Source organism: Protopterus annectens, chromosome 6.part0, assembly GCF_019279795.1.
Source record: "Protopterus annectens isolate FY-2018-M chromosome 6.part0, PAN1.0, whole genome shotgun sequence".
In the NCBI taxonomy this organism is placed as follows: Eukaryota; Metazoa; Chordata; order Ceratodontiformes; family Protopteridae; genus Protopterus; species Protopterus annectens.
Genome location: NC_056737.1, coordinates 147,852,444 through 147,868,945, shown reverse-complemented (window position 1 = coordinate 147,868,945; position 16,502 = coordinate 147,852,444). Strand labels below are relative to the sequence as shown.

The following is a 16,502-nucleotide window of genomic DNA, read 5'->3' as shown; positions in this document are numbered from 1 at the left end:
CTCTGGGCTCCCCCCATTTGTTTCTCAACATGTTGAATATCTTTAGTTCCAGTTTCCACTCGTGTGGGTCCATGACATTTCTGCTTAGGTCATCTGCCAGTGTACTTAGCTTTCCTGGCAGAAATTGAGCCTGTAGGTGCACTTGGTAGCTCAAGGCTGTGTTCCAGAGAGCCATGGCTAGTCTGCAGAGTGGGTAGGAATGTGTTCCCCCCGATTGTTTATGTACCACATAACTGTGGTGGTGTCCGTCTTTACCAATAGTTGCCCTGGAAGAATAAGGCCTTTGAAGGCTGTCAGACCATTCTGTACAGCTAACATTTATTTTTGATTGATATGCAAGTGCATTTGATTTGGGCTCCATTTGCCTTGAATGCACTGCCCTGCCAAGTGAGCCCCCCCCCCCCCCATGCGTACTCTGATGCGTCTGTTGTTAGGGTTTGGGCAGCAGGGGGTAGAGTGAATGACAGTCCCTTGTTTTGGTGGCAGGCCTCTGCCCACCAAAGGAACTCTATCTGTAGACAAGGTATGATAGGAGTCATTGATTCTAGATCTTGCGAATGTTGGCACTATAGGCTTTTTAGACACCATTGTAGTTTCCTCATATGCAGCCTTGCATATGGAATTAGTAGAATGCAAGAAGCCATGAACCCCAAGGCTTGCAGTATTTTCCTTGCAGATAGCTGGGTCTTTGTGGCCAGTAGTTTGAAGTAGACTGTCAATTGAATGTGTTTCTCTGGCGTGAGGTAGGCCCATCTGGGAAGTTGTATTCAAGCTTGCTCCCAGGAATACAATTTGTTGGCAGGGTACAAGATGTGATTTCTTTTCGTTTATGGTGGACCCCAGAGACGTCAGCAATTTCTTTACAAATGCCAGATGATTTAATAGTACGTCCTGGCTTTCTGCCTGAATTAGACAATCGTCCAGTCATGGGTATATCTGAATATTTCTTTGCCTGCAAAATGCAATGACTGGAGCTAGGCACTTTGTGAATACCCTGGGCGCAGCAGATAAGCCAAAGGGCAGTGCAGAGAACTGATAGTGCATGTAGCCTGCTCTGAAGCGTAGGTATCTTCTGCAAGATTCCCTTATTGGGATGTGCAGGTAGGCTTCTTTTAAATCCAGTGTTGCCAACCAGGCATCTTTGCCTAGCATGGGAAGTAACTGATGAGTTAGCATCTTGAATTTTGGGATTACCAAAAATATGTTTAGGATAGACAGGTCCAGGATAGGACGCCAGGAATTGTCTTTTCTGGGTACCAGGAAAAGTCTCGAGTAGAAACCTTGCCCTCATTCTTCTTGTGGGACAGGTTGAATAGCCCTTTTTGAACCTCTGGCCACTGATTTGGGGGTAGTTCTGGCCAACCGTTTGGGGTTGGGTAAGGAGTGGAAGTGGAATCTGTATCCTTGGGAAACTACATTTAAAACCCATTTGTTCTTGGTAATGAGTTTCCAATTTTTTGCATACAGGGCAATCTTTCCCCCTAAAAGGACAGACAGTTGAGCAGGGCTTGGAAGGTTTAATGTTAAGTCATTGAGACAGTTTATCACAGGGTGGAGTCTTACTACTCCCTGCTTTGGAAGTGGGAGCCTGTGAGTGCCTTGGGAATGAAGCCTGGGAGTTTTGCTGGTTCTGGGTTTGGACTGACAAGGCCTGGAAGAGGCAGGAAAGGACCAATTCTTAGAGGGCCAATGCCTACTAAATCTGGGAAGCTGTACTTGAAGGAAATCTTTAACAGTTTGCATAGATTTAGCTTTTTCCTCCATCTTTTTAAGTACTACTTCTGCTTTGTTGCCAAACAGGCGGTCTTGGTTTAAGGGAGCATCCAGTAATTTAGCTTTAACATGATCTGGCAAAGATTTTAAGCCAAGCATGCCTTCTAAGTACAGACCCAGTGACAGCAGCCCTGCAAGATGCCTCTAATGAATCAAAACCACATTGCAAAGTATGTTTTCCATCTTGTTCAGCAGAATGCATTACATCCTGTAAATCTTTATTTTCAGCACAGTCAGGAATCAACATCATTTTCCGTTTATAATCCAATAATATGCTGCTGATACTAACATATGAAACTGGCAGTTTAAGGCCCTAATGGCCAAGGTTGCAGAAGTGTATACCTTCTTACCCCATCTATTCGGTGCCCTCAAATCTCTATCAGAGGGTGTAGGATTTTTGGCAATAGTAGCCTTAATGCCCTTGGGTCCCTGTGAAATGGTCTCAGGATCTGCAGTAGGATTTTTAAAGAGGAACTTGTGAGAGTCAGGTACCCTGTAATACCTATCAGGTTTTCTGGGAGCAGGAGGTGAAGAGTCAGGGGCCAGGCTAGATTCTGAGAAGGCATCATCTACAATGTCCAGTACAGGAGGGATGGCTAAAGGCCTGTGGTGAGGCAGGAGTAAGAATTCCCTAAGCCTCTTTTTGGAGTCAGAGTAATCCTGGCTTTCCCAGCAAAAATGCTCCCTAAGAGTATGTAAGGTTTCACCAAAAGAGAAATCCTCTGGAGGGGAAGCAGAGGGAATGGAGTCCTCTGCATCAGAATCTTCATAGGTAGGCAGGGGTAAATCCTGGTCATCAGAGAAAACAGAAATGTCAGAATCCTGATCAGAAGGAAAATCAGTCCTAGGTCTCTTAGAGGGGGGAAGGGTGTCTTCTCCTAATTAGAGTAATAAGATCTTTAGCCATTCTTATCATTTGTTTTTTAGGCATAGGGGCCTGACCATGCGGTCTGAGCATCTGTTTGCTAGGCATGGATGGAGTTTTAGGCACTGAAGAAGAAGATGGCGTCGGTTTAATATGCAACTCAGTAGGCCTGAGACATCTGCTGGTTCCACAGTCGAAGATGCATCTCGCGGCATACCGGACTCTGAATGGTTCTCAGTAGAGGCCTGCAAATCTGAAGTAGCGGGTATCAGGGGCTGCGAAAGCGCCTCACTGAGTACTGGCAAACTGGCGACTAGCTTAACGGTAGTGTCATCGCCAGTTTTGGACCTGTGCGGTCTCTGTCTTTATCCTTACGTTTTTTCAGAAGATCGGTAGTCGGATGGCTTACCGATGCCATTTCGGAGTACGGAGATAGAGAGCGAAAGTATTTAGCTACAAAAATTGCCCGACGACGGATAGTTTGGGCATTGAACAAAGCAAAAAATGACAGCGAGGGACTTCGTGGTCTGGGCCTAAACAGGTGACGCAGTAAGAATGAAAATCTGTATGAGGTATTTGCTTTCCACAGACAAGACAATTATTAATTTTTTCTGACATCAGTTAGAGCAAGAAAAAAGGATCCTCAACGGGGTACTTATCTTTTACAAGACTTCAGGTCTGAAACTCAAAAATGAAAATTTCAGGAGTCGGCCGACCAGCACTTGCAAACTGCTTCTGCTTCGGGGACTGCAAGGCAAGAAAGACTGATGTAATGGCGTTTGCTGTATGTTTTATACCCATGACGACCTGACGTCATGGAAAAAGAGACAGCATCCGACGCAGAAATCCCAAGACACTGGTATTCAGGCCAGCTGAGGGCTACCTGCAGGCAGATAACCCAAATGCGATGACTGTAACAGTGAAACACGAAGAACATGGAAAGGATGCCCTGTTCCTAGAAATATCTAGTTTGTAATGGGAAATAATGGTATGATGATTTCACCAAGTAGCAGCTGCACAAATGTCATCAATGGGAAGTTTCGACCAGAAGGCTGAAACAGATCTAGTACAAAGGGCCTTAATGTGGCAAGGTAAGGAGGTGCCCTTAGTGGACTGCGCAAAGTTTAATACAACTAATTATCCAATGAGCCAGAGTAACCTTGGAGACTGGTTTACCCAACCTGGACTTAGAAAAGGAAACAAAGAGTTGGTTAGATTTCCTAAAGATTTTGGTTCTAAATAAAAGTGGAGTTCTATACGTACATCCAGCATATGAAGCAGATACTCTCCCTTGTTTTGAAAATTAGGGAAGAAAACAGACAGATTGATAATCACTCATCTCCAGAATGTTTATATGCAAACTGGTCTCTAGGGTGGACCATGTACCTTGGACTGTTTGCCCCAGATAATGCTCTGCCACCCAATTTGGGATGCGTTCATGGTCACAGTGGGCTATGGGAGGAGGTAGGATGAATACGTGGCCCTGGAGAAGATCATCCGATTGGATCCACCAAATAAGAGACAGTTGGCAAGCTCATGAGATCCTGATTGGATAATTTAATGGAGAGTGCAGGAGAGACCATTGTACGGCTAAGGTCCACTGAAGTACTCCCATGTGAAGGTGAGCTAACAGCACCAGGGTGACTGTGACTGCAATGGATCCCAAAGCCCTTTGGAAAAGGGTTGCTTGGGGGGGGGGGGGTCCATTATCTGTTTGACATGAGCTCTCAGGTTGGAAATTCTGTCCAGAGGTTGAAAGGCTAGATACAGAATGGTGTCCAAACATGCTCCGATGAAGTCTATAACAGGGTGAAGATGAACATTTTTTAGGTTGACAGAAATGCCCAAGGTCAAGGCTAGATGGAATAAGTGTTCTCTGGCTTCCAGTAGTTGATGCCTGGTGGGAGCAGTTAGGAGCCAATCGTCTATGTAAGGAAACACCTGGAATCCTTGCAGTCTCAGGTGAACTGCCACAACTGCCATGCATTTGGTGAACACCCTGGGGGCTGTGGCGAGACCAAAGGGCAGTGCTCTGAACTGATGGTAATTGGCTCCCAGCCTGAAGCGGAGATGCCTTCTGGAGCACTTGTTCATCTTGATTTGATAGTACACCTCCTGAAGGTCTATAGAGTACATCCAGTTTTCCTTCTGCAGAAAAGGCAGAATGGACTGTATCATGCCCATTTGAAACTTTCGAGTTCGCAACCTACTTGTTTAGAGGGGTGAGATCCATACTGGATCGGAGGTCCTCCATCTACTTGGGCACTAAAATAATATGGAGTAAATGCCTGATCCGAATTGGTCTGGGAGGATACTTTGGATGACTCTCTGACAGCAGCTTTTTAATGTCTAATGCTGTAGCCTCCCACTGATTGGGTGGAACATCAAGGAAGTTTTTTGGAAAAAGGTTATGGAACAGGCTGTTGGGTATAAAGACAAACGTCCCGACTGGCTCCAGAGTCGAGCATTTGGGCAATCCCTCAGGATCGCTGCTTGGGTCTGTCTGAGAAAAAATCTTGAGACCCTTAACTCATCTGACTCATTCTGCCACGAGGGCAGCATCTGCCATTATAAACATTTTTCCCTCTGCCCCTGGGAGGAAGGAACCTTGTAAATCTTGAAAAGGACCTGGAGATTTACAGCACCACAACTTCTTACCTCCATGCTGGTTCCTGGAAAGGGTCTGCTGTGGGGCAGAGAATCATATCCAAAGAGCAGACAAGGTCTTTCCATCTTTTTCACTTTAGGAGAGTGTCTAAGTGTTGGACTGAAAAGTGTCGATCCATCGAAAGGAGCGTTGACAAAGGACACCTTTATAGGGTTACGAAAATTCATACAGCAGAATCCAGGTGTGGCATCTGGTGGCAATACCTGATCCAGCCTCCCATAAAGCACCCTCTGCAGCATGAGAGATCAACTTCATGGACATGTTAGAAACAGACTGAAGGGTGGGGAAAAGGTCTTCGGTTCCTCGGCAGACATGGGCCCTGGGACAGAACTAGTGAGTTAGTTAACCAAGATGCTATTTAGCCTGGTTACGTCTGCCAAGTAATTCAGCACTCAGAATGTGAAGGTTGCTGAAGTCTAAACCCACTTTTTGAACCTGTCCAAAGCCCTAGACTCTCTGTTAGAGGGATGGAAAGTGGAGCTCTGCTGGGCCAGCTCCTTTTTGATGGCAGCTGCAACCACCATGGCACTGACGGGAATTCCCTTAGTCCAGCGTGGGAGTTAGAAGAGGCACTAAGGATTTTATCAGGTCACTTGGGAATTGGTTCCACTGCATCCATTTCCTTCCACGGTGCAACACAATGTCAATAAGGGGGTGCATGGGAGGGGATAACCCAAGAAATAGCTGGGCCTGATCCTAAGGCTTCCAGAAACCCCAGTTTCTCTGTGTTAGGGCTTTTGGAAGACTAATCACCCTTCTGGCGAACGACTTCCATGATGTCTCCAAAGGAGACATCCTCTGGTGGTGATCTGGGGGATCCTTCCCCTTCATCGAGATTGGTGTTCTCTGTGAAGAATTCCAAACAGGAAGCAAAGTGTCTCATTTTGCACTGGTGCTTCCAGGGGACCTCCTTGGTGGGGTGCTCCTGGGAGGTATCGGAAGACTCCGGGGGTTCCAAAAAGGAAGTAGACTGGAAGTCTTTTTGAGTAGTCTGTCCTGGAGGGGACAGAATAGATGTCTCAGGCACAAAAGCTGCTTGACAGGGGCCGGAGTCCAAAGCAGTTGGAGTCGAGGCACATCTGGGTGCAGAGAAAACCCTCTCCACTACCTTGAATGCCAAGGGTGACCGGGACACCATAGGCATCTCCACTGGAGCCGAAGCTGTTGATGGGAAAGCGCCATGAACCTCAACTGCCCCTAGATCAAAGTGAGGAGTCTGAGCTGAGATGTCAAACACTGAAGCCCTGAGAGGGGGAGGGAGCTCCAATAATTTCGTAGCCGCCATCAACCCCTCAAAACAGATACCAAAGTTATGGCTCCAAGTGTGGCTCTGCTCTAAAAGAGTCGGAGCCTGGCAAATCAGGGAAACCATCAAAATTGAGGTAACTATATCTGTTGGCTTTGCCAACTTGACTCCAGGAAGGCTCGGACCAAATAACTCTGAAACCTGGGCTTAGATCAGAGAAGGAGAGATTGGGGTAAAGGTAGGAATATTGCTTGCGGATCCAGGAGGGGACGGAGTAGGCAAGATCCCGGGCTGGATTTGTGCCTTAAGAAATTTGACCATCATGCTGTCCACCTTGGCTTTGGAAAGACTTCAAGAGGACCTAACAGAAGAATCAACCAAAGAAGGCCTGGGTTGCTGCAGGATAGGAGACTTTGTTCTGGCTATGGTGATCATAGCAGGCAAAGTGTCTGCTCCAAAGGTCTGGAAGTTTTGGTGGGAGGTTCCCCCGAATGACAGAATCTACTTTTAGTGGGAGTTTGAGCCCCTGAAGTGGATGGAGTGGCTGAGGAAGAAGAACTAGGAAGGCGTCCTTTCAGAATGAGCTTGTTGTGCCTATCGATGAGTGCCCGCTGATTAAACCTGCAAAGATGGAACAAGCAGAATCCAGGTGAACTGCACCAAGGCACACTACACATTTGAAGTGCACATCTGAGAGTGGAATTTTGTGCCTACAAGCGCTGCACTTCTTAAAGCCTGTGGTTTAGAATCGGCTATGCTGAAGAAAAAACAGCAATCCACGGCATGTGCATACACAAACAAACAAAAAAAAAACAAGATTAAAGTTAAATTTAAATCCCAACAAATAGAAAAACTTACACAAAGTTCAGGTTTTACAGAAGAAAGACATTTTTGTTTTATATAGAGATTTATATATATATATATATATATATATATATATATATATATATATAATACATACATATATATGCATAAATAAATATATATATATATATATATATATATATATATATATATATATATATATATGTATATACACACACACACACACACACACACACACACACACACACACACACACACACACACTTATAAGCAGATCGAAAAAAGGGGTAGGGAAGGGAGGAAAGAAGAGAGACAAAAACTCTACCCTAGAAAACCGCTACAAAGAAGTAACAGAAGATTGGAAGCAGGGAAGCACTCTCTATAAATTTAAGTGAAGACAGCCAAAAAAGTTTTGACTCACTGACAAAAACAACTCCAAGGAGCTCAGAATGCGAGATACCGATGCTTAGCAAAGAGTGGAAAATGAGATCTGAGGGATTTGGAAGAGAGGAGCATCATAGGTAGGGGAGGTGTTCAGATGTTGGAGCCTGGAGCTTTGGTATGCGGTCGAGTCTGATCCTATGCTCAGATCCGAAACCCATAGGTTTAAGAGCAAACGAAGGAAACATCATCAAATCATATATTAAGCAGATGCCTCATTTACACATCTTGTTTGCACTCTTATGTTTTGAGATTAATGCAAATAGCTTGGGAACATTCTCTCAAAGTCTATAAAATAGCGTTTTACATCTCTTATTATCTGGATCAACACCTGCTTTTGGAATTAATCCTCATTCAGTGATTAATGGCCTTTATTAATTTCAAAATAACCAGAAAGAAAACAAACACCATCTCCATACTGATGGCAAAATGTATTAAGATGCAGTTTTACTATGAAAAGCAGATGCAAAAAGTTTTACTTAGCACTGACTGGATTATCAGACTTTATTTTTGTGTAAAATTCAAGTCAATATTCAAGGAGCCTGAGGCACCACAAGACACGGAGAATGGAAATAAAAAATTTAGGATAATCAATTTCACAGATAATTCTAAATTCATCTTGTTGAATGGTGGATGTGTTTGCTTTCTGGTAAATCATGTTAGAGAACACTTAAGTATGACACTTACTAGCTGCTTCTACGAGTTCTCCATGTAGACAGTATGGAATTAAAGGCTCCGGCAGATCTGCAAAGAAAGCTTTAAGTGCACCAGCCACAGCATTTACAGTCACCTCCATCGATTCCAGGTCAAGGCTGTTATCTATAAGAATAAATATGCTTATTTAAAGGAGACATAAGCAATTGTGACAGCTCTCTCTCCTAATGGTACTTTGTAAAGAAAAAAAAACACACCACTTACTGAAGCTTTTGGACATTAGAGAGAGCCACAAGATAAATGCCTGCTGTGAATTATCTGGAAATATAAAAACGAAAGCTATGAACTTACCATAACAATAAATCTGTGTTGACCATCTCTGTCTGATTCAACCCATTGGTTATCAGATCCAGCGCCAGTCAACTCCACAAGACTTCAACTCATCAGGCTCCGACTCCCCAACCCACAATCCTCTGATCCCTTGAGGATACCTCAGATCGAGTTTGCTCCTTCTCAATCTAACACCAAAGTAAAAATCCTATATAAAGGCGCAGGATGAAGGACTTTTGGAGCAATAAAACACAAGACAAGAGACTCACCACACAGGCAGGGGCAGGAGTGGTGGAAGGTTGAACCAGTCAGAGACAGAAAACATGGATCTATTGTTATGGTAAGCATATAACTTTCATATCTGATGTTGTCTTCTCCGTCTGGCTTCAACATGCTGGACAGAGTCCCCAGCCATGTAAAACTCCTAGGAAAATCTACAAAAGGATATTCCACAACACTGTGGAGCCAAAGGAAGCTCTGGACCTAGACTGAATGCCCAAGCTTGTTCATAAGTTCACAAGATGATACTAGGCTATTGGAGGTGTATTTTCTGTTTCCCATCCAGTTGCCCAGGTTCCTCTTAAAGAGGGCTAGAGAGGTACTCTGCTTGACATGGAGAGGGAGTCTATTCTACAGATGGGGGAATCTTTGGAACACAAATCTATCCTGCCAACAAGTTCTATTACTGTCACAGACCAGGTCGAGGCCTTGCATGCAGGTTGCGTGAGTGGAATTTGACTTGCGGATATGCAGTAACTCCATCAAGGCTGGGTCTGAGATGGTCTTGTATGCCAAACACAGGTCACCTCTTAGCATTCTGCACAAGACTGAGTAGAGGGACAGGGCTTATAGCCTATCTGGATAGGATAGGTGTTTGAGACCCTGGATTTTCCTGGTCAGGAACCTCTGTAGTCTCTCCAGCTGCTGCATGTGCTTGGCAAGGTACATGCTGAAGGAGTCATTGTACTTGACAATGGGTCTGATAAGGGAGGAGTACATGGATGTTATGACCTCCTTGTTTCTGGATGAAATACCCTTACTTATGAGGTGGGCCATGTAAAATGGCGTCGGCTGCCTCTTTTATACCCCTGCCGCACTGACGTCAGGGAAGAAGCGACGACAACAGACGCTGGACGAAGGCTTTGGAATTCAGGCCGACTGCTGGACCGCCTGACGGCAGGATAACCCAAGTGTGATGACTGCAGCAGCATAGCACGATGAACATCCTTCTGTACAACGGAGGCAACATGCTGGCCAAAAGTCAGGTTGCTATCAACCTGGGTGCCCAAGTCCCTCACGACCGACTATGTGCTTAGTATGCTGTTATTAATGTGATAATTAGTGAGAAAGCCATTTTCCCCAAAGGGGATAATGATGCATTTCTTGTCATTCAGTTTGAGGCCAAGCTTCTGGCACCATTCATTAGTTTGGAGGATGTTCACATCACCAGAGGAATTTAAGACAGCACCAGGCTAGCAGTCATCTACAAACTTTTTGTCAGCCACAGACCACTAGCTTTAGCTTGCGCCTCAAAAAAGTATATCCCAAACAGTAGAGGCCCCAAGATTGATCTTTGGGGTACATCGTTCACTATGGGTATGCTACTAGAGGTGGCTTCTCCTATTTTGACTGAGTGGGTTCTGTCAGTGAGCCAGTTAGCTACCCATTTGGTAACATATGGGTTGATGACTAGCTGGGAGAGTTTGTCTATTATTATACCAGTGTGGGGAATAGTGTTGAAGGCTTTGGCTAGGTCAAGGTAGGTGGTGTGCACCATCTTCCCCTCGTCCATGGCTTTGGTGACTGTTTCGAAGAAGTCAACCAAATTTAACAGGCATTATTCTCCCTTTGACAAAACCAAACTGTGTGGGGTCAAGCATATGGAGGTTGCCAATGTCCTTGTTTAAAAGGTTCATGATAATGCGTTCCATGGCCTTGCAGATCAGGCTAGTTACGCTGATGGGCCTATAACTGCTTGGGCCAGAGGACGCCCCACCTTTGTGTAGAGAGATGACAGTGGCTGTCCTTCATTTGGATGGGACTAAGCCAGTGCTCAGGCTTTGGTTGAACAGGGTGCCTAATGGAGCTGAGAGCTCAAGCCTGAGTTCATGTAGGATACAGCCAAGGATGTTGTCATTTCCCATGGAGACTGTATTTTTTGCCTTTCAGAGGGCAGTAAAGACCTGCTCGCTGGTGAAGAGGGAAGGAGGGCAAATGCTGCAGATGTCCTGGTTTACTGATGGGGGGGACAGGGGAATGAAGTTTTCATTGAACATGTCTGCCAGCAGGGTGCTGGCTACATCAATGGCATTTGTGTATGTGGTGTTAATGACCACCTGTTCAGAGCACATTTAGTTGTTACCTTTGAGATTGTCCTTAGTGGATGTAGCCAATTTGGACTTGAAGTTAGCCTTAGAGGATTTTACCAGTGACCTTATTTGCTTGTTCAGACAAACAAGAGATAGCTTCCAACTTCGCACTTGCTCCTTCTTGGCCCTGGACAGCAATTTTTTCCTTTTATTATAGAGTTTGTTTATTGTTGCTGTTCACCAGAGAGGTTTACTCTTCCTTCAGGAAGATGATTTGGTCCTGTCAGGTATTGCTTAGTCCATACAGCTATGTAGGTGCTCATATAGTTTTTTGATGTAGGCTTGGACATTAGTGCTAGTTCCAACTGAAGGATTAGTGTCTGTGAAGCTGCTTACACCTACTCTCAGAAGATTGCAGTCAGCTTTGGAAAAGTTTTTTGTTTGACCCCCCCTACCCCCCAGGCAGGGGAAAGGGCGACTTCAAAAGTGATTGCTTTATGGTCAGATCTTACCAAGGAAGATGACACTGCAGGGGAGCTACAGTGGCTACTCATGTTGGTTAGGACCAGGTCCAGGATATTTTCACCTCCTGTAGGAGTGTCGACCAGCTGATCCAATGCATTAGCACTGAAAAAGTCGAGGAATCTCTGGGTGTTCATTTTTTGAGTAGAATAGGTCTCCCACTTTATGGTTGGGTAGTTAAAGTCACCCAGGATCAGGGTAGAGTTTTTAATCTTGATGGATTCAAGTACGTCCAGACAGGTGGAGTGGGCATCCTGAGTCATGGTTGGGGATCTGTAGCTAACTATGAAGAGGTGTTTTGTCAACAGTTAACTGCACTTGGACTGTCTCCTATGCGTCATACCGTCTGACCAGCCTGGAGGTGTGTATGTCTTTGATAAATATTAAAACTCAACCTCCTTTGGCTTTGTAGCCCTCCATTTTGGGTCTGAAAGTATGGTAGGATGAGTAACCTGGTAAGGCTGGGGTGATCTCTGCAGCTTTGAACCAGGTTTCAGTGACTGCACAAATACAAGCATCCTCCAGGGCAAGGAATGCTTACAATATGTGCAGTTTCATGCTACGACCCCTAACACTTAGCAGCATGACCTTTAAATTTCATTTATAAGAATTTTTCATGTTGGTAATTTTGTGCTCATGACTTTTTAAAAAAGGCACTATGGGGGAGGCAAGAGCCTTTGCCAGAAGCCTGTAGCCCAGGGGAGACAGATGAAGGCCATCTCTGGCACAGCATCGTGGTCCGTCAATCATGTTTTCCCAGGCTGTCAGGTACTGGATCCCCTTGGAATGACACCAGAAACTAAACCAATTATTAAGGTCAATCATTTTCTGTTTGTACTGAGGCATCATTGTGGGTGTCGGGAGGATGCTACGTAGGGCTAGAGACATACCTGCCTGGGACACACACTTAGCGAGTGACAAACAAAGGTGTGAGAGCCCACCCAAGTCGCTGCTGCACACACATCATCTAAAGAAGCTCTAGAGAAAAAAAGGCCACAAAAGTTAGCCATGGCTCTAGTGGAGTGACCTTTAGGTTTACCAAAGTCTTGCCTCAAAAGGTATAAGCAAAGGAAATACAGTCTTGACAGCCACTTGGATAACATAACTTTAGAAACTGGCCTATCCAATTTGGATTTTGAGAAGGAAACAAACAACTGATTGGATTTTCTAAAAGACTTTGTACTGTCATTGTAAAATCTCAATTGACTATGCACAGCCAAATAATGCAGCAAATATTCACCCTTTATCGAAAAATTAAAAAAAATTACGGACAGATGAATAAACCAATTAAAATTTCTCTCGGTGACCACTTTAGGGAGAAAAGAAGGGTTAGAGCAAAAGACCCTCTCTTTGTGGAACACCAAGTATGGAGGAATAGCAGACAAAACTTTTAGCGTGGACACTCTCCTAGCCAAGGTAACAGCCACTAGGAACAATGTCTTCCAAAATAACAACTTTAGATCTGATGTAGCAGAAGCCACAAAAGGAGAGCCTGCAAGGACTTGCACCATGAAAATAAATCCCATGGAGTGATAGGATCCCAAACAGGAGGGAATAAAAGATATGCACCTTTGAGAAATGCTTTGGAAATTTTTAGTGCAGCCAAGGTAATGTTGTCCCTGCCAGTAAGATAATTAGATATGGCTGCCAGTTTCACCTTAATCATAGAATAACTAAACTCCATTTTAAACAACTTGGCAAGAAAATCTAAAACTATTGTTAAGGGAGTGAAAAAAGGTTAAAGCCTCTGGCAATCCACCCTTGAACCATTTTTCCTTCAAACCCCCCCCCCCCCCAAAAAAGGGAGGCACCTGTGGTGACCGTGGTCAATGGAGGGGAAGAACAAACTATCTCCTGTTGATCAGCAAAGCTGACTCTAATCTTTGTCAGCCTTATGGGAGTGTCTATCAGATGAGTCAAATAGGACCACTGCACTGCAAGAGTCCATTGCAGAGCCCTCATGTGGAACCTCACTAAGGGAACCAACTCTCTGGAAGCTGCCATGTGACCTAAAAATTTGAAAAGAGCATGTGCTGGTGGTTTTGGATGAGCAAGCATAGATACTGCCTGGGATCGAAGGTCAATTAATTTGGAATATGGGAGCATCGCAATTTTGGAAACAGTGTCCAAGTGTCAGCCTATGAATTCCAATGTATAGACAGGGTGTAGATATGACTTTTGATAATGGACAGTTATCCCTAAATGACTGCACAAATGGAATAAGGCATCCCTGGCTGTGATTAGAGACACTCATGATTGCAGTGAGTAACCAATCATCTAAGTGTAGAAAGACTTGAAATCTCTGCAGCTGAAGTCAGGCTGCCACCACTGCCATGCACTTTGTGAACACCATGGGGGCGGTGGTGAGACTGAAAGGCAGGACTCCCAACTGATAACGACTGTCCCCCAACTGGAAGAGTAGGAACCTCCTGGAACACTATCTTAATATGATGGCAGGCATCCTTGAGGTCTATTGAGCCCATCCAATCTTTCTTCCTCAGCAGAAGTAGAATGGACTGCACCATGACCATCCAGAATTTGTGCTGCTTTATGAAGGAATTCAATATGCTCAAATCCAAAACTGGCCTGAGCTCCTTGTTCGTTTCGTCAACAAAAATCACCATGAGAAGACCTTCGATCCTTGTTGGGCTGATGGGACCTTCTTGGACGACTAATTTTGCCAGCAGCTTCTACATCTCTACTGCTGCTTGCTGCCTCTGATGGAGAAAAACATCTGACAGATGTCTGTGACTGAAATATAGTAATTCTAAAAAAGAAATGGTATAACTCTGGAATACAACTCAACACTTTTTTAATTTATCCAAGTTTTTTGGGTTTCTAATACCATGACGGGAATGGACCCCATTCTTAAGTCAAAGTATGATTAAAGCTCATGAAATTAGTATTGTTTCAATCTTTGATGTCAACCAGTAGTGCTCTTCACAGCACCTGCAATGTGCCCAGTAAAGACTCCTCTTGCAGTTCATATGGAATTGCATGTATTGGTAACATATCTAAATACGACTGTAAATTCTTTTTTTATAAGATCCATTGCTCCTACAACTGTCTGGGTATCTTTCTTCCACATTGCTCTTGTTTCTGCCTGCTGATCCTGACATTTTATGACTTTGTGTGTCTGTACGCAGGACACTGTAGTCAGTGGGTGTGGCAATTTCAATGATCAATGCTACTTTGTCTTCTTTTCTTGGACCATTATATCCAGTTTTCTAGCATTTATCTTTTGAACTGTTGGTAATAAGCATTCCCATGTGATACAAATTTCATCATTTTCTATGATGCTTTGTGGTTCATGTTTCGGATGTTTATTCGCCACTTTGATACCAAAATGTCTGCACATTCCCCAGTGCAACAGTCTCGCCACATTATTATACCTTTCAGTATACAGTCCTTCTGCCATTAGTGTGTTGCAACCAGCAACAAGGTGTGTGGTTTCCAATTCGGTTTTACAAAACCTACATTTGTCTGTTTCTCCCACATATTCAATGGACTTTGTAAACCAGTGTGTACCTAGCCCACTACCTTGGGCTGCTAATATTAACCTTTCATTTCTTGGTTTGAATTCACCTCTCCTTAACCATTACTGTGTTCATTCCTGATCAACATGAGGTTCATTCCTGATCAACATGATGTTCTTCCAGAAGTTTTTTATACTTGCAACTATATTTATGTTTTTTCCACATTTCTTGCCTTCTCATCTGGTCCTTCACCTTATATACTTTCTTTTGTTTTTTGACATGTTCAGTTGCTGCCTGGTTTTTATCTACTTCTTGTCTGATTTCCATTCCTGCTTGACATCGATATGCTTCTGCTAAATTAAGCAGGGATGCCATCTTAGACTTATTCTCCTCATGTTTCAAAACTTTCACCACATTTGGATCTTGTGAAGTCAGTAGATGTGTGTGGAGTCCCACGACTGCAGATCTATATATGTAATTAATTTCAAGGGGGCCCATCCCTCCTTTGGAACTGTGAATATATAATCTTGGTATACACTGATTTTTATAAATCATTTGGTGAGCATGAAGCATCCTTCTTGTTTTAATATCTAATCTGTCCAATACTTTTTGGGGCCAGTCTCTGCAAAACTGTACATTAGGACAGGAACAGCAAACTGATTTATAGCTCGGATCTTGTTCCTAGATGTCAATGCTGTTCTCAGGATTAATTTAAGTCTTCTAAAGTATTCCTTACTGACTTTTACTCACATTTGTTCATGTTTTACTGCTGATCTTTCATCAGTTCCCAAGTATTTATATACTCCCTCTTGCTCAAGTTCTTTTATATCACATTACTGTCCCAAACTGATGTTTTCCTGGTGCTGCAGTTTGATGTCCGAGGTGATGGCCTCCCAAGCCTTTGGTGAAGAGCCAAGTAACTCCCAACTGTCTCCAGAACAGAACAACCAGGAAACCCTTCAGGATCGCTGGAAAGGTCCTTAGGAGAAAACCTTGTGAAAGCCCTGGTTGTGTGGACTGTCCCTGCTCAAGGACGGAGCCCATTATGTATCCCTCCACTGCAAGGAGAGCCCTCAGATTGAGCATCCTGGAAAGACTGCTGTAATTTCCTAAAGAATAGATATTTGTCCCTTCTCATTCCATGAGAAGGTTCTTTGAAGGGTAGCAACACATACATAGACAGTGACAATGTCTTCCCATCTTGCTCACTCCTAGTAAGTGCATCTTTAATCTTAGGCCCAAATAAAGAACAGCCACTGAATGAGGTGATACTATAGGATGTCTTGAAGCAGTCACAAAAATTGCACAGCCACAGTGAATTATGGCACTGCACAGAAATGCTTGTTCCAACTGCTTAGGACACTCCATCAGATGCAATAGAGATAAGCCTCAT

At 44.0% G+C, this 16,502-nt stretch overlaps 1 protein-coding gene across 1 annotated transcript in view; it reads right to left on the bottom strand.

The window, feature by feature from the left end:
• ARHGAP5 (Rho GTPase activating protein 5) overlaps positions 1-16,502 on the bottom strand; it is a 1,324,990-nt gene that overhangs the window by 263,176 nt on the left and 1,045,312 nt on the right. Inside the window, 1 exon segment of the mRNA XM_044073882.1 lies at positions 8,506-8,637. Within this exon segment, the coding sequence (XP_043929817.1) occupies positions 8,506-8,637 (132 nt within the window).